Source organism: Lupinus angustifolius, unplaced genomic scaffold (genome assembly GCF_001865875.1).
Source record: "Lupinus angustifolius cultivar Tanjil unplaced genomic scaffold, LupAngTanjil_v1.0 Scaffold_143_40, whole genome shotgun sequence".
Lineage (NCBI taxonomy): Eukaryota > Viridiplantae > Streptophyta > Magnoliopsida > Fabales > Fabaceae > Lupinus > Lupinus angustifolius.
The window spans coordinates 6173-27587 of NW_017725498.1; the positions used below are offsets into that span (position 1 = coordinate 6173).

The 21415-nt window shown below is 35.3% G+C and overlaps 1 protein-coding gene across 3 annotated transcripts; it reads left to right on the forward strand.

Annotated features, from left to right (window-relative positions):
• Positions 1-1099: 1099 nt before the first annotated feature.
• Positions 1100-11878, forward strand: LOC109340117 (6,7-dimethyl-8-ribityllumazine synthase, chloroplastic-like). Of its 3 annotated transcripts, none has more exons than XM_019577692.1 (9): positions 1100-1215; positions 2818-3030; positions 3237-3352; positions 7734-7829; positions 8378-8473; positions 8590-8668; positions 9031-9077; positions 9163-9222; positions 11650-11878. In XM_019577692.1, the coding sequence occupies exons 2-9, from the start codon at positions 2865-2867 to the stop codon at positions 11686-11688; spliced, it is 699 nt and encodes a 232-aa protein (XP_019433237.1). In that variant the 5' UTR covers positions 1100-1215; positions 2818-2864; the 3' UTR covers positions 11689-11878. The 3 variants fall into 3 exon arrangements, with proteins under 3 accessions (XP_019433237.1, XP_019433234.1, XP_019433235.1); XM_019577689.1 differs by having other exon boundaries at positions 1101-1215; positions 3231-3352; XM_019577690.1 differs by having other exon boundaries at positions 1142-1215; positions 2837-3030; positions 3231-3352.
• Positions 11879-21415: the final 9537 nt, after the last annotated feature.

A 21415-nucleotide genomic window follows, 5' to 3' on the forward strand; every position in this document is an offset into this window, starting at 1 on the left:
GGTTTTAACCGATATGATTGCGTGACCGTTAGAATTATTATACCATACCGATATTGGGATCGGTTCACCAGTTGAACCAGCTGGTATGAATCGATTTTTACAAAACTGGACATTACTTTCTTGTTGCTGACCTGGACAGTTTATTTATTGGGAAAACTTATGAGAAATTGAGACTAAAGAAGGATAATAAAGAGGACCGAGTGAAAGAAGAAGAGAAAACTAAGTGAAGAAGAAAATGAGGAAGAGATTAAGTGTGAGTAATAGATATGAATGATAAAAATTATGACTAAATTTCATGAAATATAATTTGAGGAAAATATTTAAACATGGGTGTGTCCATGAAGTATAACGGAGAACATATAAAATTCTCCTTTATATACAAACATTATATTATTTATCATTCATTTGTATTAATTTTTTTGAAACATTAATGATGATTAAATATGAATGATAGATAATGCAATTATAATATATAAAATTCATATACTGTCAGTACATATATTTTTCTCTAATTACATTATAGTTCGTCTCTTCCAAAACTTTTGATCTTTTGTTTTTTTAATCTTATTTTATATATCTTGATGTTTTATGAAATGAAGATAAATTATATGCATTTTCAAATTTAACCTTATTTATTTAAACACTTTCTCCCCCTAACTTAATAATCATTCTAAATTTCTACTCCAAAATTTTCTTCAATTTTCACTGTATCACTCTCTTAGTAATTTTTCAATATACATTTGAAATTTAGATAAAAATAATCTGTTCACTTTTTGATTTATTACTCTTTCTTAATAGCTGCCCTCTTAATAAATTATACTCTTTTTCTCCACTTAATGGGTAAACCTATCAAAATTCAACAAAATCAATTTAATTAATTATCTTAATTTTTATAATATTTATTGATTTCTTAAACTGAATTTACAACCTTAAATATAAAAAATATTGGAACAAATGGAGAATGAGATTTAAGTGGCTAATTGCGGATTTTTTTCATTTCTTTATTATTAAATTAAAATTAGTTAGGTTTAATTTTGAATGGGATGGCATCTCCTTATTGGTTGGACTAAACAAGCTTTACTCAATGCTTAGTCAAAACGGTGCGTTTAATGCTGCTTGATCTTAATCCATAGTCAAAGGTCCATTCTCTCTCCACAGTACACAACTTTCTCCATCTCTTCGCTGCTCATCGCCGTTTTTTTCTATCCATTTCCGGTGTGTTTCTTATTTTCTTTCTACCATATTATTGTTTTTTTCTTCTATTAATATAACTTTTTCCTCAAATGTCAATGATGTTAGACTGCTACTGTTAGCTTCAAGTGTTTTTTATATTTCCTATGAACGATTGTTCATTTTTTGTTGTTGCAGAGAATTTATAAACTTGTGTTTACATTAAATTATTAACATTATCAATTCAATAATTTGAAATTATAAAATGTTGTTTTCTCTCTCTCTCTCTCTCCCTTTTTGCTGGGATATTTTTTGGTAAGAGTATTATTCCCTCATCACTAATACCTTTGGGGTGTGTGGCTGCCGTTCATAACAAAGCATCACTACAGGAATCTAGCAGAATCTTGTACTATTAGACTAACGCGGTAATTGTTGGGATCTCTCTGAGGTTGAGTAATTGATTTATCATGGCTAATAATTTTATTTAGGCAATGCTTTTGAGCTAAAATTATGTTCTTCACTTTGGATCCTCTTATCCACTTGAGTTGTTCAGCCTTTTTTTTTCTGGGATTAACTTGAGTTGTTCAACCTTATTCATAGACTGAGTGGATTGCAGGACTGTTTAAAAAAGGAGGCCGGTGCAAGGACCCGCTAGTGGGGTCTAAAGGGTCTGGGGAGGGTAAATATACACGTCTTATCTCGCGAATGAAGATGAGGTTGTTTCTTAGATTTTTGAATCTTTTGGTCAATAAGAAACAATCTTGTCACCGAGCCAAGGTTGACCCTCTTTAGGTAGACAGTTTGTTTAGGCGTTATTTATTTAATAAAAGCCTCTTTTTGAAGAAAAATCACTTTTGAGATTATATGCTTGTTTGGTTGGGCCTTTACTAAAAAGCATAATCTAATCTGAAAGAACGAAAAAACTGATTTCCTAGCTTCAAGCATTTTGGCAAGAATCACTTTTTTATGCCTGTTTGCTTGGGCCTTTTACTAAAGAGCATAATATATAAGAGCAAAAAAACTGATTTTTTAGCTTCAAGCGTTTAAGTGGAATCACTTTTTCTTAAAGCATAAAAAAAGGGCCCTATGCGAGACATGAATTGATTTTTGTGGACAATTTAAGATCCTTGGTGATTTAAATATAATGTCAGGGGGGTCATATGCCTTCCACTTTCATCTCTTCCCCTCAAAAAACAAACTGGTAAACAGAATCCAGGGTCCTTTTGCGAGTTGAGTTTTGGTGATAAAGGAGGGCTTAACAACTATCTCAGAAGTGTATCACATGACTCTCAAACCTTCCCCTTCTCTTCATCCCCTTAAAACTTAGCTTGCAAGCGGACCCTGAAAAGATTGCTGTTTAGCACACTCTGCTTGGCTAGGTAGGAAGTTACAAGTAATCTATGTTAGGATCATTGTGCAATAGCCAGTTCCTGGTTTTGATGTTATTGACGCAATTTAAGAAAGAATCAAATATTTGACATTATCACATTATGCAATTTTATTTCATTAATTTGAATGAGAAAATATTAAAATTTAAAATCCCATGTTGAAGGTTGTTTTGTTCTACCTCTGCCCTGTTTTAATGGGCAGGGTTGTGTTCTGTAAATGTATGTGTGTAATGTTTACTGATATCTTTTTATCCTCTAGATTTATACTGTATCTGAAGACGGTGCTCACATCTTTAGACCAAAAGGATGGCTTTATCTGTTTCTATCGATTCTTTGCTAACTAACCATCAGTCTCAGCTTGGATTTGTTCATCACAATGGCCAAAGTCGTCCATTGGGTAGTAATAACATCTTACATCTTCAAAAGGCCTCTAAAACGCCAAGATCATTCTCGTTTTTGCTTTCTGTGCAAGGTAATATTACTTTTCCTGTTTACTATTTTGATGACTTATGATAAACAACACATTGAAGAATACAAATTTTGAAGTTCCACTAATACTTTTCATCAAGGAGTACAGAACTTTAGGATGCCTTATCAGATTTTTAATTATGGCTATTTTTTTCTTGTATTTGGGCTATTTTGCGGCTGAATAATATCGCTGCTTTCCTTTAGCTTCAGAAATTAAGCCACATGTTGCTGTTCAGAGCAAGGGCCGATCATCTTTTGCACAGACAGCTGCTGTGAAGCATCTGACAGGCTCTGTTATCAGAACCCAGGGACTCCGTTTTGCTGTGGTAAATATTCCTCAAATATTAATGCTAAACTATTTGATGTTTCATCTTATGCCTTGTTTTTATCAGGCCGAATGTGTCTGGTGTGCATACGAATTTTTCAAAAAAATAAAGGCAAAACGAGCAACATAATGATTTGTTGGTATTGAGGTTGGGGCTTACCAATTTACTTTTAGTTGGCTTATAGAAAATTCAGTACATTTAAAACTTGATATTGGACGGTGAGAAGGTTAGGATTTGGTGGATTAGAGTTAGGGTTTTCTCGGAGGGATCAGTGGTAGAAAGTAGAAAATTAGCAGATTGAAGGTTCATTGAAAGCATGTGAAGATATGGGGGACTTGGAAGCCTTGTGAATGAGTCTAAAGTATCAGGTAAGGTTTCGATGGGGTGAATTATTTATGCTGTCTTCCAAAATTTTAAGGTCTGGTAGCCTAGAAAAACTCATATAAACATGGTAGAAATTGAGAAGAAGAAAGGAGCTTAAGTACTAGGTGGGCGTAGTGGTTTGGTTGCACCATCAATCAAGAAAAGAGTGATTTGTTTCCACAATTCATTAGTCTGATCATCCACTGAAAAAACATTGCTAATGTTTAAATAAACCTCCAATAACTTATCTTTGCTAGAATTAGCAATTGAAACATGATTCTTTATTTCTTTAAGGATTGGATTCTATGCTAATGTCTAATACGAAACCATTAAACCCATAAACAAAGGTTGGACATTGAAACAAAACCCTTTACACTTAAACAACATAGACCCGGGCTCAGATACAACCCAAGACTAGATAATACATTAGTTTTAAAATAGCACTAAAACTAAACAAATTAAATTAAATGGAGTGAAAGATATGGTTAATGATGTGAACTCTTTTTGGAAGGTTCTTATACATGATCTATCATGGTCGGTGTTGGCCAAACTCACGGTTTTGTTGAGCCTTTTCTGAATGAGTAAGCAGCGGAATTGTTTAAATAAGATAAAATAAGATGGAATAGACTTGAGGTGATAGGGCACTACAACACTTGAGGTGTTGATAAGCCAATGTGATGCTCGCCACAAGAACTTGGTTATTGATAAGAACTTTTAATCTTGGTTCAGCCAAGAAGGTTTGGAGAATGCACAATGCTCTCAAAGGAATAATGCTTAATTCAAAAATGAATTTCAACTTAACTTAACTTGTTTATTTCATGAGCAACACACATACATATATAGGCAAGCCAACTTGGCTTCCACGAAAAAGAAAAGACAAGACATTAAAGTCTTAATTCATGGTGATCCAACATAGGATACCATTTGACTCATAAACTATTCCTACACATGCCTAAATTCGGTTAACATGTGTTGTTTGGCTACTTAATTACATTGAAGAAGAGAATTAAAGAAATAAAGAATATAGGATCCTTGTTGTAGCTTGAAATCCCATGGCTTGATGAATTGATTGGCCTAGGATTCTAATTCATATTGATGTCACAACCAAGTCTTCATCACATGGTGAATTTGTTTCTTAACTCAAAGTTAAAGACTCCACAGTTGAGGAATGAATGTTGAGGACATAGGATTCTCCTCCAAGTGAATTCCCACAGCTAGAAATAACTCCAATTGAACACATTGGGAAATAGAAGTTAATTCCCCACTTAAATGTGTCCCACGGCCAAGAATTGATGAGCATAGGATGCCTCCTTCAAGAGTAGAATTTCCCTCAGTCAAGTGAAGCTTATTTGTGAGTAAAACAACCTAGGATGCTGTTTGGGGCTTTATGTCCAGCAAGGCTAAGTTCTATCGGCCAATTTGTTGGTATAATGTCTCCATTAATGAGCACATTAAGCCTCCAACAACCACTTCAAGTTTCCCACGGGCATTTCCTCTCCAATAGCTCTGAAAATAACTTAGGATGTTGTTTGGTCCTTTATGCTCAGCTGAAATGTGCTCCAACGGTCAAGACATGGTGTAAATCCACCATTAATGAGCCATTTAAGTTACTAACGGTCATGAGTGAGTTCCCCTCGAGCATTATTCCTCAAACAGCTCCAAAAATCCTTTAATTATCTGCCAAAAATCAATAAACATAGTAAGAGTGTTGTTGGTTCAGTGATTATGGGAGTTGGTCTAACCGTCCAAGCATTAAAGTGTCAGTTACACTTTCAGGCTTGTTTAAGGCTCATTGAGCCAAATTTAAATGTATGCATTATTTATGAGCAGAAATTATAAATAAAACATAAAATAATATATGCTAAATATAGGCCCAAAGTTGACCCACACATTTATTAAGGAAATTAAAAATGACCCACATTAAGTGTTGGCTAGGTCTGACTCGGTCAGGCCTATGTCCAGTGTCACACATGGCACGCTAGGCGTAGGCACCTCGGTCAGAAATCCTGGCCAAGATAGATTGGCCCAGTGCCTGATGCGCCAAGCTCCCTGCCTCCGTCAGATGTGCCTGATGCGCCTTGGCCCATGTCTCGGTTAGACTTGGTGCCCGGTGCACCTGGCCCCTTCCCACAGTTAGATTTGGCGCCATGGACTTGGCCTTGGCCTGTGTCATGCACCTGAACTGGTCCATCCTTGGCTCGGTCAGAACCAAGGTCCATGATGGAATTGAGTATCTTGGCACTCCTTTGGACTAACTTTGCTCACCATCATGGATCAATCCTATGAGTTGTCCTAGGGCATTTTGTGCCCTTTTTGCCCGTGCCCTTGTCATTGGGACACCAATGCCTTCAAGGCCACCATAATCAAGCTTGGTCTCATTGGGTATTGCATAAGTTAATAAACCCTAATAATAGTGATCCAGTAAGATTCTGGAAAACTAATTTCAGTGCTAAGTCTCAGCTATGACAAATCCCTTTATGCATTCAACTAAAGTTTCCATCTGAAATATTCAATAGTCAAATACCACAAACGAGCTAAGAAGACCACTTATTCCCATACAGACTGTAATGTCAGGAAGTTATTCTTTTCATAGCTGGTATTTCTCTCCAGCCGTAGGCACCTACTCAAGGCATATATCATACAATGCCAAAGGATCTTGCTGTGAACCTCTGAAGTCTAAAATAGTGTATTAGAGATTGATCCCAATACCTAGACAAATGTAGTTTTCTCACAAAATACTAAGAAGTATGCACTACAATTATCTCATTGCTAAAATATAACACTAACATTGGGTGGAGAGAGTGAGAGCTTTGTGTGATCTTCTAATTATTATTGATCCTAATAAGAATAGCAGGCCAAATGAAAGGCCTAATGTTATAAGGAATCTTGGACTTCTAAAGTTGGGTGACAATTTGAACTTTGATTAACGAGTGAGTAACTCCAACAGAGTCTATTGCCTAATCTAATTGTCCTTGGATGAAGATTGATAACAACAGTAATTACAAAAACTGGAAATTCGAAGCCTAAAGATTTCATGGTGATTAACTAAGTTTTCAAGAATAATGAAAATCCTAAGTAGTTGAATTTTTTGGATAGAATGGAAGTTCAAACGGGATGGTGGTGCAGAGAGAATAAACACTAATGATGAGGATGAGGTAGAGAATTGCTTAATACAGGAGGACTCACCCCCAACTCTTTAAAAAATCCAAAGGGGGAGAGATGAAGCATATCCCTAATATCAATTTCAAAAGACTCAGGTTGCTACTATTGACTCTACCACCATTGCTTCCACCTGTTCTGCTGAATCCCATACTTGCTCTGAATTGTTTGGTGCCAAAGAGAATGTGATTTCAAAGGAAACTGCCATGATGACTTTCTAGCTTAAGTACCCCCTAGCATAGTTTTTCTCTTTATTTTTGCTCTTTGTGAGCATGTCTTGTCTCATCTAAAGAAATTTCTGTATTTACCCACACTCAAAAAAGAAAGACTTCCTAGCTAACTAATGTTTTCAGACATCAATTTATCAAGTTCAATACCTCCCTCCATCTTGAGCTTGCAACACGCCTCCAGTTAACTAGTTGACCCCTTTTGGTGTCCCCACTCACCCGAACATAAAAGACCTCATAATTTTCTTAGTTCTGCTGTCTGCTACACCCAAAGGTATCTTGAAGAGGGATAAGTAATAAAGAGGGATATTAGAATCCTAGATAGCAAGGCATTTGGGCGGTAGTAATATTACATTCTAATGAGAAGAAAGCTCCTTTGCAACAATTCATCCATTCAGCATTGTTGAAAAACTCTCTTTCTTTGGTTTTTAGGTTTGCATTCTCTCTATGGATACATATGTATGAGCTTTAATGTTAGCTGCTGCTTATTGTGTTGTTATAAAACCAGGAGGAAGTTTTCATACTCTGCTTCAGGACTTTGCACTTCTTTCCTACTGCAAACTTGATTGAAATCATGAAGCTTTCTTGTTGTCTTATGTTTCTTTGTACACTTATAATTTCTCTTCTTTTAGGTTGTTGCACGGTTTAATGAATTCATCACCAAGCAGCTCTTGGAGGGAGCTTTGGGTACTTTCAAGAATTATTCAGTTCAAGATGAGGACATTGATGTAAATAAGCTGTCAAATAAGTTCTTGGAATTATTCGTGATCTACGATCCTACAATGTTGCTTTAATACTTTGATTAGTATTTTGTGACTTCAATATTTATCTTCTGACGTTTTTACAATGGTTCTACTACTCCTAGTATCCTTTCTGAAGATTTATTTTGTTGCACACACTTTTTCTGTATTGAATTTTTATTGAAATATGAAGTAAAATAGAATCTTCCATGATTTTCATATTAAGCCAAAGAAGATAATCTTATCATTTTCCCCTACTCCCATCCTTGATTTTCCAGAAGTTTGAAATTTGAAAACACGTCGTTTTCTATATAAATTTAATATTAACCTTTTTCATTTATGTTTGTTGACTTGGTGTGCTATTATGTTACCGTTGCTCATGGTTTGATACAAAAATGTTATGCATAACTGTGTTTACTTGCCATAAAGTTAAAGGATATATGAATTGAGGCAGATTTGCCTTGTTCTGAAATTTAGCATCACTAACCTTTGCAGTGAATGTTAACGAAAACTTGTTCCTTTTCCTTCTCCTGTAGGTTGTGTGGGTTCCTGGAAGCTTTGAGATTGGTGTTGTTGCAGACAGACTGGGAAAATCAGGAAAATATCATGCAATCTTATGCATAGGAGCTGTGGTATGATAAGACTGAAAAAATAGATCAATGTTTTTTACTCGAGTGATGAGTACCCTTACCTGTATTTTTTGTTGTTGGCTAAATGGGCGCTTCTTTGCAACCAATGGTATTAACAGATAAGAGGCGACACAACCCACTATGACGCAGTTTCTAATTCAGCAGCATCTGGAGTGCTTTCAGCTGGTCTAAGCTCAGGTTTTTTTTCTTCCCATTAATGTTAATTTGAATTTTCAGATTCAAACAATTCATGGTCAAGGATTCAATTGCAGTCTGTAGTCTAGAAAATAAAAATACACACGCAACTTGAGTATTAAGTAGAAACTCTTAAAATGTCCTGATCAATTTTTTGTGTCGGTCATGCTAGGCTTGTGTAAGTTAAACTTAAAATGTGTCTTCGTTGAATAAAATAATAAAATTGTTTGTTTCCTTTATGCTTATCACTCATATATTGATTATTTGATCTTATATTTATTTTGGTATTTGGCAGGATAAATTTATTGGCATTGTCAGTATATGTTATTTGACTTCTTTTTTCATTGTCATCAATAACATTGTAGGTGTTCCATGCATATTTGGTGTCCTGACATGTGATAATCTGGATCAGGTAAGTGTATGTAATAGCATTTGCTGAAGTTTTGAAATTTTCTTCTTTGCTGATTAGAATTATATATTTTTATTTGTTCTCTTAGGCTATAAACAGAGCTGGTGGCAAATCTGGAAACAAAGGTGCAGAGGCTGCATTGACTGCTGTAAGTTGATAATCTGATATTCTGAACTTATTATTCAATAATCATTCAGAAATTTCCTGTGAAGGTATCTCCCTTGTTGTTTATGACACCTAATAAGTAAGTGTGCTTTCAGTTAACATATCATTGGAAGTAACCTTTTATGGCTGATTTCATTAAATTAAATGTGTTGGGAGATGTTCATCTATGGGCATTAGCATTTTTTCATGAGCTAAGTGAGAGAAGTATATAAGTAGGCTTCATACCACATCTTTGACCCAATAGGTCTATGATCCACCTACTTATATGCTCTTCAACTCATCCACTTCTACACAACGTGAGACTTCTACTTCACACTTAGAATACTCAACATCTTCCCATCAAGCATGAGTTACTCCACTCCGACTATTGGATACACCAAAACTCAGTTCTCTATTTACTTGCACCATCGTTGGCTTATTATCAACGAAACACGCCGCCTTGACGTCGCCAGGAAGAATTTCGACACAAGATCCCATATGGATCTATCGACCACTTGTCGCTTCAATTTGAGTCGTCGAACCATCAGCTCTCATACCACTTGTTGGGATATCTTCATCCCTGGGCTATAACATTCTTCCATTGGCTAAGGGAAAAAACATATAAGTGGGTTTGACACCACATCTTTGACCCAAAATCTTAAGGTATTAGATCTATGAGTCCATTCACTTATATGCTCTTCAAGTCATCCACTTCTACGAAACGTGAGACTTCTTCTTCACACTTGGAATATCCAACATCTTCCCCTCAAGCGAGTTACTCCACTTCGGGTATTACATACAACAGAGCTCAACTCTCTATCTACTTGCACTGTCGTTGACTTATCATCAACGAAACATGCCGTCTTGACCTCTCGTCAGGAACACATTCGACACAAGGATGCTTCATGGATCTATCGATCACTTGTTGCTTCAATTTGAGCTGTCGAACCATCGGTTTTGATACCACTTGTTGGTAGATCTTCATCTATGATCTGTATCATTTATCCATGAGCTAAGTGAAAGAAACATATAAGTGAGTTTGACACCACATCTTTGACCTAAAACCTTATAACATTAGGTCTATGGGTCCATCCACTTATATGCTCTTCAACTCATCCACTTCTATGCAACGTGAGACTTCTCCTTCACACTTTGAATATCCAACATCTTCCCCTCAAGTGAGTTACTCAACTTCGGGTATTGGATACACCATAGCTCAACTCTCTATCTACTTGCACCGTCGTCGGCTTATCATCAACAAAACATGCTGCCTTGACCTCTCGTCAGGAACATTTTCGACACAAGGATCCTTCACGGATCTATCGATCACTTGTTGCTTCAATTTGAGCTGTCGAACCAATGGCTATGATGCCACTTTTTAGTAGATCTTCATCCATGAGGTAAGTGAAAGAAACATAAAAGTAGGTTTGACACCACATCTTTGACATAAAACCTTAAGACTTTAGGTCTATGGGTCCATCCACTTATGTGCTCTTCAACTCATCCACTGCTACATATTGAGACTTCTCCTTCGCACTTGGAATACTGAACATCTCTCTCTTAGGCGTGAGCTACTACACTTCGAGTATTGGATACATCATAGCTCAAATCTCTTTCTACTTGCATCGACGTTGGCTTATCATCAACGAAACACGCCACATTGACCTCTCGCAGGAATACTTTCAACACAAGGATCCTTCATGGATCTATCAATCACTTGTCGCTTCAATTTGTGCTGTCGAACTATGGCTCTGATACCACTTGTTGGTAGATCTTCATCCATGAGCTATAACATTCTTCCATGGGCTAAGTGAAAGAAACATATAAGTGTGCTAGACACCACATCTTTGGCCCAAAACCTTAAGGAGTTAGGTCTATGGGTCCATCCACTTTTATCCTCTTCAACTCATCCACTTCTACATAACGTGAGACTTCTCCTTCACACTTGGAATACCCAACTTCTCTCCCCTAGATGTGAGTTACTCCACTTCGGGTATTAGATATACCAGAGCCTAACTCTCTATCTACTTGCACTGCCGTTGACTTATTATCAACAAAACATACTGCCTTGACCTCTCTCTCGTTAGGAACACTTTTGACACAAGAATCCTTCATGAATCTATCGATCACTTGTCGCTTAAATTTGAGCCTTCAAAACTTGTTGGTAGATCTTCTTCCATGGGCTATAACATTCTTCCATGAGCTAAGTGAAAGAAACATATAAGTGGGATTAATATTACATCTTTGACTCAAAACATTTAGGCATTAGGTATATGAGTTCATCCACTTCTGCATAATGTGAGATTTCTCCTTTACGCTTAGAATACCCTACAAAATGTTACTACAATTTTGTTTTGCTTCTTGTAACTTTTGATTTTACACAAGGGTTATTTGAATAATACGGATTAATTGACTTTTATCTTTGTTGCAGATTGAGATGGCATCTTTGTTCGAGCATCATCTGAAGTAGTCATAATGTGCCACAACGTTTGAATTAGTTCTTTTTCCTTGAACAGCGAGTTAACACCTTTTCCCACACCCACCAGGACCTGCTTATGTTGTAGTTCAAGCAAGGGATTTATATTCTCATATATTCTCACACTTCCTTTTTCTAACATCTTTTTTCACATCTACTTATAACTATTGGTGCTTCAAAACAACTTCTTTGACTAATAGTTATGAAATAATATAAAAACGGACGTGAGAAAAAGTGAGAATATTATTAGTCCTTATATTACTGGTTATATTGAGCAGAAGACTGAAACTTATTTTTGGTCATAAAATTTAAGTGTCCATGGGGGCACAACTGTGGGGTTGAGAGTTTGTACCAATATTATGAAAGTGGTTATGGCGAATAATATCCTTTTTTACTTTCTTAACTTTTTTTATTGCTATTGCTTGCTTTTCTATTCACCTTATAATATGTATATTTAAAAGTGTGCCGGAGAAAAAGAAAAGTTCACCTCACTTTTTTACACAATATCATGTACACGAGCCAAATATCAAACTTAAAAGGACCCTATAATAAGTTTAACTAGGTTAAACGTCTAGTCAGACCAGGTGATTTCATATATAATTAATAATTTTATATGTAAGTATATAATTATAAATATGTAACTAATAATTATGTGTAATTATGTTAAATTAAATCTTTCTATTTTTTTGGATTGGAACAAAACAAAACATTATTCCATTTTTTAAATATTAAGTGACATGTCTGATCCACTTCTCAAATTATTTTAGTTTAATTGGGTTTAACACAGTTAAATTAGAATTTTTCTGGTTCAAAGCTTTTCAACTCGTTATTCAATTAAGACTTCAAACCGGAGTTATTTTCATGTTCAATCAACAATTAAGTAGATCGAGCCGGCCAGTCCAGTTTTAACATTACTGTTTGTTTTCTTCGGATTTGGACCCAAAGAAATGCAGAGGAAAAAACCCCATTTTTTTGATCTTTTTCTTTCGCATCTTTTATAATTACTGGTCGAAGAAAAATTGTTTTGGAAACAACAATGTAGGTAGAAAACGGTTTGTCATAAAAGCAGAGTGATTTTTACCAAAAAAACGTTAATCTTCAAAATTTCTAAAAGGCCTGTGTAATTTGTGAACAACACACAAATAGTGGATAACTTTATCAGGATTCAGGAGGTAAACACCAACATGATTAAAATATGCTATATACTAATTTAATAATTTTTATAATCTTATTCGATAACTCTTATGCAGATACAGCGTATTTTTATTAGTTTTAGTTGTAATTTTTTTATTTAGGAAAGTAAAGTTAGATTGCAGAATGCAGATGAATTAGCATAGAAATGTGATAATAATGATAAGTTGCCTTCACAAAAGTGAGGAAAAACTATGGGTAGGTGGTCTAATTGGTAGCATACTCCATATCAACTTAATACATGTGAAAGTTAGTTAACATAACACACGTGTTGATAATCATAAATGTTTCTTTACAAGTTAGGTTTTGGTCCAAAACAAAGAACAAAAAAAAAGCTTTAGAGTTGTCTCACAAATATATTTTATAACTTTCAAGTATTTTCCTTCCCTTCACTACCTTTAGAAAACTAACTCACAAACATACCTTATAGGAATCTTAATCAATTTTCTCAGTTGAAGAGTTATTCCATGATGCCTTTATCAATTTTCTGCTGCAGCCTGAATTAATTAATAGATTATACAAATCTTAGTAATATTATTCTAGTTGTCGCCTACTTGGATTATCATATTATATGGTTTATTATCCCGATTAATAATAGAATATCTCAATATAGTTCTAAAGGTTGTACTATATTTTTTGGGTACTACCTGTTGAAAGAAAAGAAAAAAAAGAACGAATTTAGAAAAGAAAGAATGTTTTTTATCGATTAAGACAAAATGTAATCGATTATCGAGAGATGAGAGAAGAAATTTGCAAAATTGAATAATATTTCGCAACCTTTTTATTTCAAACACAAATTCTTTTATAACAGAAGTAACAATCTATTTAATCGATTATACAAGCTATTAATTGATTAACAAAACTACTATTAATCGATTAATGAAAGTAGCTAAATGAATTACAATATTCCCAACACTCTCCCTTAATTCATACTAGCTAGACTATGGACTCCAAGTTTATATCTAAGTTCTCCAAACCTTCTCTTCTTCAATGACTTAGTTAGAATATCTGCAACTTGCCATTCAAATTTACAAAATTCCAATTTTAATCTTCCTCTACTCACTTGATCTCTAAGGAAATGGAATCTTGTCTCTATGTGCTTACTTCTCCCATGTGCTACTGGATTTTTGGCCAAGTTTATTGTTTATTTATTATTAACCATCAGCTGCATACTTTCCTCTTCATCCTTTAGCTTTAATTCTCCAAGTAATTTCTCCACCCATAGAGCTTAGGAAGCAACCATACAAGCAGGAATATATTCTGTTTCACATGAGGACAAAACAACCACATCTTGTTTATTTGAACATCAAGAGATTGGAGCACAACCAAGTATGAACATATAGCATGTTGCGCTCTTTCTATCACTCTTGTCTCCACACTAGTCTGCAATACTAAATTCAAGCATGTTGTGATTGGTGATGTTGGTTTTGGAAGGAAGCATTAACCCATGTTCAATTGTTCCTTTTACATATCTAAGTATCCTCTTGGCTGCAAGTAGGTTAGACTTCCTTGGTGACTCCACATATCTACTCACCAATCATACTCCATATGCAATATCTGGCATTGTGTTGCATACATGCCTAAGACACCCTATCATTTGTCTATAAAGTGTCTTGTCCACACTTGAATCTTCTCCAAGTTCATCAGATGTAGTACCTGCTTCAATGGGAGTGAAAACTGAGTTGCAACCATTCATATGTGAAAGTGCAAGTGTCAAAGTGTTGCACTATTAAGTTATTCTCAACTGTTCTCAACAACCCGCTAATCAATTAAAATGGCACTTAATCGATTAACTAGATCTCGGAAAGCTTTTCTATATAAACTATGTTTTTAGGTCTTGCACCATACATCATATCATTCATTTTAGAATTGCTAAGTTGCATATTTTTCGTGCTCATTTGTGTCATTTTAGGCGGAGAGAAATGCATAGTGAGATAGTGAGAGATAGTATCATGTTTAGGGTTTAATTAGGATCTAATTGCATGTGATTAATGTGTTAACATTTTCTATCTTCTTTTACATGATTCTTGCATTTCTTTAGAAGAATTCTAGGATAGAAATTCTCTGTTTTCGCACATCAATTAACTCATACATATTCATGCTTACTTGTGAGTCTTGTATAGGGTTTTCAGCTGAGATGTAATTGTGATATTTTGAGCTACATTGTGCTTGATAATACTCTGATTTTTGTATTGTTTTTAGTGTTGTAATAAGGGAAATCGTCTCTTGGTGTCGTACCACCAAAGAGACTCAGTTATTCTTCACCAAGACTTAGAGCTCTTGAGTTTAGAATGTTTCTTGGCTGGGGCTAGATCGTAAGAAATGTTTTCTTAGGCGATTAGGTGAGCCAAAATGAGAAATTAGGTTCTTGGATTCAAGAAGGGAGCATCTAAGTTTGTGTATTGGAAGTGTGCATGTAAAATTACTTTCATTTCAATATCAATGAAGAAAATCTCCCGAGATCAGAAGAGGTGGCCTGTATGTAGTTTGCAAGTGGACCCGCAAACGAACCAGGATAAAATTCCTTGTTGCAGGCTCTTTCTATCCTTAATCTCTTTAATTTCAAGTTGTAATAATTGCCTAATAGTAGTTGATAATTTTGGATACTGTAAATTTGCCATATTGAGTTTAATTATATTCAAGTATATTTTCTGTATCTGTATCTGATTATTGGTGAGTGGCTGAGCAATAAGCCACTTCGCAACTTGCTGTTTTCTGTGAGTTAATCGATTAAGACAGAGTGTTATGTTAAGTGCCAAAATGTTAATGAATTTAGGGCACTTTGTTTAGATTTATGATATAATTGCATACAATTTCCGACAATTTAGTAATCTTGTATTCTTTAGGAATTTAATTATGTGTTGTTGTTTTCAGGGAAAGAAATGATGAATAAAGGAGAAAAAAAGAAGAAGAATAAGTTTCTGAACAACACAAGCCTCGCTCAAGCGAGGTAATGGTCGTTCAAGCCATAATTCAGAGGAAAATCATCAGAAAACACTAGTACCTCTCGCCCAAGCGAGGGTGCCTCGCTCAAGCGCTATTTCAAGACAAAAAGGCCTCATACTTACTGTTTCTCCCTTTCCCAAGCGAGGGAGCCTCACCCAAGCGAGTACACCTCGCCCAAGCGAGGTGTTCAGGCGTGGAAATGCATCTTCTCTCGCTCAAGCGAGAATCTCTAGCTTAAGCGAGAGAGTAACATTTAGTGGTTGATATAGGCAGTTCTAGAGGAAAAACCAGGTATCGAAACACTTCTGAAGCAATTCTTGACACGAAATATAGGGAGATTAGGATAGAAATCGTGGAAACGATTCTATTTCACATAATTTCTTGTATTTCTCATGATCAGAGTGTTGTCATGACCAGGATGAGTGGCTAGTTCATCGTTATTGGGATTTGAAATGTAATTTTCTAACCTTTGTACTCCTGGATTCAATTCTAATGTAATTGTTATTTGATTTTGGGAAGTTTATCCCATTCTTAATGCATGAGTTTAATTAGCTACCGAATTCTTGTTCTTGGGTTCAAGTTTAATTGGAAAGTTAAATTTGACACCTGATTTGGATTATCTTCTTTCGTACACCATTATTTCAGGAATGGATAATGATGTATGAATTGCTTTTACATTGTTTTTAATGCTAGTTAATCAGTCAATTAGCCAAGGAATTGGTAATTGAGTGATTATCTAAGGATTTTACACTCAAGGAATTGATGTAAATGAATTGCCGAAAATGTGCATCAGAATCAATAACTTTGCAAGTTGGTTGGAATTGAATCTATTAGGGGTGTTCGCGGTCCATTTGGATCGGTTTTTAAGCAAAAAATCATCTGATCCAAAGACGTAATTAATAAGCGGTCCGGTCCGGTCCATTTATATTAAGATGTCCGATCCAGTCCGGTCCAAATATTATATGCGGTTTCGATCCGGTTTGGATCGGTCTATTTTTTAGATATAAACATATAAATTCCTTCAATTTTAGCCTACAACACCAACAAGGTAATGTAATAACCAGAACAATGAAGAAAAGTTTGATTCTTTTAATAGCAAGATTAGAAACATCAATATTCATATTGTTACGACAGTTTATATGTGTTTTTGCTGTGTTTAGCTTACTGCTTAATGCTTATGTGATATATTTTAGTTAACATAATAATATCGGTCCGGTCTGGATCCCAGACGTGAAACCGAAGATCGGACCGGACCGAACGGTCTTTAAAAAATAAATCCAATACGATCCAAATACATTCCGTTTTTGCGGTTTCGGTCTACTTTGGATCGGTTTGCGGTTTTTGTTTTGGACCGGTCTGGATTTGAACACCCCTAGAATCTATGGATGTACAAAGGGAAAGATGATGAATTTCGATCCCAACTCTTTTAAATTCAGAGTTGTCGCGCCCCGATTTTCGGCTACGCGACCTATTTGAGTCGCCACTACATTTTATGGTTAAAAATGTAGAAAAATCTTTAAAGCCCAATCACATTGGGCTTTTGGATTTTTGCTAACCAGGTTCGGAAGTCGATTACGAAATGGGGAAGGTATTAGCACCCCATTCGCCCATAATAAAACGGTATCCTAACTAATTGCATACATTGAATACCCTTAATTTATTTAAATTAAATTGCTTAAACAAAATACTTTTTATATTTTTATTTGTGTCTCACAAGTTCATATTGCTCCTACGTATCCCCGGGTGCAATAGGGAAATCAAGACTACGTAGTTCTTAAAAATTTAATTTGGTTAGATTTGAAAAGAAAGTTAAAAATTGTTTGGATTTATTCGAAGTTGAACTAATAGACGAAGAGTCAACATTGATTGCTTACCTTCTCTCACTTCGATAGATAGCAGAAGCAGTACAAGTGACCGCGACCGATTCTCAGCTCGAAGTGAAGAGAAAGACGCAATACGAGTCGTAACCTCGACTACTGAACCTCAAAATAATTAAAACTTATTAATATTAATCTTAATTTTAAAAAAAAGTTTAGAAATTTATTTGAGTTTAATTAGAGTGGAATTAATAGATGAAGAATCAACATTGATTGCTTACCCTCTTTCCATATTGATAGATAGCAGAAGCAGTACAAGTGACCGCGACCGATTCTCAATTCGAAGTGAGAAGAAAGATACAATACGAGTTTTAACCCCACTATTAAATCCCAAAGGTACTTAAAACCCTTTTTTTACTTTTAATTGACTTACATATTTTTAAAGAAAGAGAACTAATAAATGACGAGTCGACATTGGTCATTAACCATCTTCTTACTTCGATAACTAACGGGAGCAGTACAAGTGACCACAACCGATACTCGGTTCGAAGTAAGAAGTAAGATATGACACGAGCCGTAACCTCATTATTACCTTCTCATGAAAATGATTTTATTTATTAAAAAAAGAATAAAACTTTTAGTTTAAAATATATTGTTATTAAAGTCATTGATAATAAATTTATATGATTAGTAAGTAAACATCAACTTAATTTGGGGTAATATCATTTCATTAATATAACAAAACAAACAACAAGCAAAATATAACAAATAATAAGTAGATGAATATAAAGAATAAATAGTAGTATTATTATTACTATTACTATTATTATTATTATTATTATTATTATTATTATTATTATTATTATTATTATTATTATTATTATTATTATTATTATTAGGAACATAAATGAATAAAGAGGGTTAAGGGGGGTAACATACGGTTACCCCCATCCTCTGTTAACCACAAATTGGGAGAAAAAGTAATCCCTAACTTGAGTTACTCCTTTTTTCTTCTTCCAGCGGCGGCGGCGAATGGAAATAAAGGAGGATTGCGGTGGTGCGAATGGCAGAAGGCACATCAATCATTCACGGTATTAGCTACAGGTTCGTGAACTCGGGTCAACCCAACTGTGAGGAGATGTGCCGAGCCTGAGGTGCGATTTGGTAGTGACGGTGATGCGTCTTTGCTTGGATATGACTTGGTCATGGAGGTGGAGCCTCCATGGTTCCAACAACGGCGTGAGGATGATGGCTCCTTGAACCACCGTCTCTCCTTCATCTTCTCTAGTTGACACACCGACGTAACACCCTGGTTTCGTGGTGGTTAGGGGCGCCAGAATAAGGTGACTTCTCTGTTTTCTTCTTCATCTTCTCCGGTTGTCATGCTGGTCCAGTTTGTAGCATCGCACGGTGGTCTCACGGTGGTTCAAAATTCCGGGTCGGATTGACCTTTTTTATTTTTATTTTTTTATTTCAGGTTTACAAAATGTGGTGTTGTGGGATGATAGATTGTGGTTTTAGTTGATAAGTTAAAGGAATGAATATTATTTCTGAGTTAAGTCACTGATTGATAATTCCAAATTGCATCTACTTAATTATTGGTATGATTGCGATTATGCTTTAAGGATTACCATGATGTTGTTTGATTTAGTTTGTGTTGTTTTCTGTTTGTTCATTACAAGGAAAGTAAGTTTTCATGAAATTTCAATGTTTATAATTTGTACATATACATATGTTTGTACTGTTACTGGAATTAGTTATGTGAAGGTTGGATAAGGGTTTGAAGCAAAAACATTGGTTATAGATTGGGGATTCAAAAAAATCAGTCACTGGTTAAGAATTATGTTCATGTATTTACGTTGTTTTGGTTGTTGATGAAAGGAGGCATACATATGGTACATAAAAGTGATTTGAAACAGGGTAAAAGCTTAACGAAAATTATTTACTTCATACAATAATTAAAACTGAAAGTATATCATGAAAATATTGTCATGGATGTACCGTGAAGACTTAATGATATGCATTATGTTAAAGACTAAAAAATGCTAATGATATACATGATTACTAACCTGTTTTAGATTTCCCTTTTGTATATACCTCGCCTTTTGTATCCTTGATTACTCTGCTCTTGCCTTTACTTGATTTTAATAACAGGATGCTTTTTCTCTTTTATCCAGTGCCCCCTTTGTTCAGTTTTTTTCTCTGTACCTGTTACCCTTTTTTTCTTTTTCGTGTTGTCCCCCCTTTTACTTGTTTGTTACTCTCTGGTTAAATGGATGAAGCCTATCACCTTTTCCTTAAAATTGGGTAACCACCCCTAACTCTCACATAGTGGTTCCATGACTTTAGGAAACCACCTTAAGCTGTTATTTCATTATAAAACTGATTTCGAATTAAATATTAATATCTATTTTATTATCAGAAATCAGTTTTTGAGTAATTATCATAATGAGTTTTATTCCAAATAAAATAAATTAAAGAAAAAAACCTAAAATGTTACCCTATACATATAAACAATGTAGTGATCAATAAAATGAGGAATTAGTGATTAAATTTAAAGGCCCAATTTCTAGCCCATTGAGATTTTTTTCAACCAATGCTTACTATAGCAAGCTATACACAAACATTAACATCATGCATATCAATATTTCATAAAATAATTCTAATAAATATATACTAGAGTCTATTTTATATGTTGAACAATGGACCGAACAAAAGTGAGTATTCACACCCTCTTTACTTGTTGCTTACTTGATAACAAGCAAACTGAGGTTCGTGAGATATCATGGTAAGTAACCAGTAAATATAAGAATGCTAATTTTGTCAAGGTCCATAGAAATTTCATTGACAACGTCTCAAGTACTTATCGTTATGAAAGCGAAGTTATTTTAAACATGATCTAAGTTTGCTCTTGGGAGTTGGATGTGGACCCAAAGACACAGGTCGGTGTAATGCTACAATTTGGAGTGAAAAGGTGAAACCAAAGACGCACGTTAGCATACTGCCAGAATTTGGAGATATAAGGGTCAAAGCCAAGAACGCCGATTGGTGTGCTGCCAGGACTTGGAGTGACAAATTAAAACCACAGACGCAGGTTGGTGTACTGCCAGAATTTGGGTTAAAAAGGTGAAACCAAAGACGTAGGTTGGTGTACTGCCAGAATTTGGAGACATAAGGGTCAAAGCCAAGAACGCAGGTTGGTGTGCTGCTAGGAGTTGGAATGACAAGTTAAAACCAAAGACGCAGGTTGGTGTACTGCCAGAATTTGGGTTAAAAAGGTGAAACCAAAGATGCAGGTTGGTGTACTGCCAGAATTTGGAGACATAAGGGTCAAAGCCAAGAACGNNTTGGTGTGCTGCCAGGACTTGGAGTGACAAGTTAAAACCAAAGACGCAGGTTGGTGTACTGCCACAATTTGGGTTAAAAAGGTGAAACCAAAGACGTAGGTTGGTGTACTGCCAGAATTTGGAGACATAAGGGTCAAAGCCAAGAACGCAGGTTGGTGTGCTGCCAGGACTTGGAATGAAAAGTTAAAACCAAAGACGCAGGTTGGTGTACTTCCAGAATTTGGGTTAAAAAGGTGAAACCAAAGACGCAGGTTGGTGTATTGCCAGAATTTGGACACATAAGGGTCAAAGCCAAGAACGCAGGTTGGTGTGCTGCCAGGACTTGGAGTGACAAGTTAAAACCAAAGACGCAGGTTGGTGTACTGCCAGAATTTGGAGACATAAGGGTAAAAGCCAAGAACGCAGGTTGGTGTGCTGCCA

What these genes read in the sequence shown, in the direction of transcription:
- LOC109340117 (XM_019577689.1), top strand. Translation starts at nt 2,865, where the DNA reads ATGGCTTTATCTGTTTCTATCGATTCTTTGCTAACTAACCATCAGTCT. An exon ending in TCTTATGCATAGGAGCTGTG is followed by an intron (nt 8,474 to 8,589) that starts GTATGATAAGAC and finishes TGGTATTAACAG; the next exon opens with ATAAGAGGCGACACAACCCA. An exon ending in CATGTGATAATCTGGATCAG is followed by an intron (nt 9,078 to 9,162) that starts GTAAGTGTATGT and finishes TTGTTCTCTTAG; the next exon opens with GCTATAAACAGAGCTGGTGG.